The 907-nt window shown below is 67.5% G+C and overlaps 1 protein-coding gene across 1 annotated transcript in view; it reads left to right on the forward strand.

Moving 5' to 3' along the window:
• The window catches only part of RAPGEF3 (Rap guanine nucleotide exchange factor 3), a 15587-nt gene that overhangs the window by 13733 nt on the left and 947 nt on the right, over positions 1–907 (forward strand). The window contains exons 12-15 of the mRNA XM_031064526.1: positions 111–196; positions 409–496; positions 577–641; positions 795–849. Of these exons, the coding sequence (XP_030920386.1) occupies positions 111–196; positions 409–496; positions 577–641; positions 795–849 (294 nt within the window). The remainder of the gene's footprint in view (positions 1–110; positions 197–408; positions 497–576; positions 642–794; positions 850–907) is intronic.

Genomic DNA, 907 nt, shown 5'->3' on the forward strand with positions numbered 1-907 from the left:
GGGGGGGGCCTGCGGGGAGGGACAACACCTGGGGAGGGAAAGCCGGGGGTCTCTGGGTGGGACAGGGGGGTCCCTGAGTGGGACAGCTGGGGGTCTCTGGGGTGGGACAGGGGGGTGCCAGCCCCGTGATCCCATCCCTGCACAGAGGCTGCCCCACAAGATCCGGAAGCTGCACTCAGCCCTGGAGAGGATGCTGGTGAGTGCAGCCCCCCTACCCCATGTCCCCTTTCCTGCCCCATGTCCCCTTTCCTGCCCCATGTCCCCCTTCCCTGTGTCCCCTTCCCACCCTGTGTCCCCTTTCCACCCCGTGTCCCCCTTCCCAGTGGGATTTGCCCCTGGAGCAATGGGGAGGGGATGCCGCTGTCCCTCCCTGTCCCCCGCACCCCCCGGCTCCCCTCCTGTCCCCAGGACCCCTCGTGGAACCACCGTGTCTATCGCCTGGCCGTGGCCAAGCTGAGCCCCCCCATCATCCCCTTCGTGCCCCTGCTGCTCAAAGGTCGGTGTCTGGTTTTGGGGACCCCCTGGGTGTGCCCAGCACTCCCCAGGGACCCTGCTCTGACCCCCAAACCCCCCCAGACATGACCTTCATCCACGAGGGCAATCGCACCCTGGCCGAGAACCTCATCAACTTCGAGAAGATGGTGAGAGCGGGGTGGTGACCCCTCCAAGGGCCCTGGCAGGCAGAGCTCTGGCACTGCTGCAGCCAGGCCCGGTCACAGCCATGGCCAGGACAGAGATTTTGGGGATCCAGGTGGGGCCAGGTGGCAGCAGTGACCTCTGTGCCTCACCCACAGCACATGATGGCCAAGACCGTGCGAGTCCTGCAGCGCTGCCGGGGCCACGCGCACGGTGAGAGCTCCAGGGAGCTGGGGAGGGGGCTGGGAGCAGCCCCTAAACAGCGCTGGGG

Source organism: Geospiza fortis, unplaced genomic scaffold (assembly GCF_000277835.1).
Source record: "Geospiza fortis unplaced genomic scaffold, GeoFor_1.0 scaffold676, whole genome shotgun sequence".
Taxonomy (NCBI): domain Eukaryota; kingdom Metazoa; phylum Chordata; class Aves; order Passeriformes; family Thraupidae; genus Geospiza; species Geospiza fortis.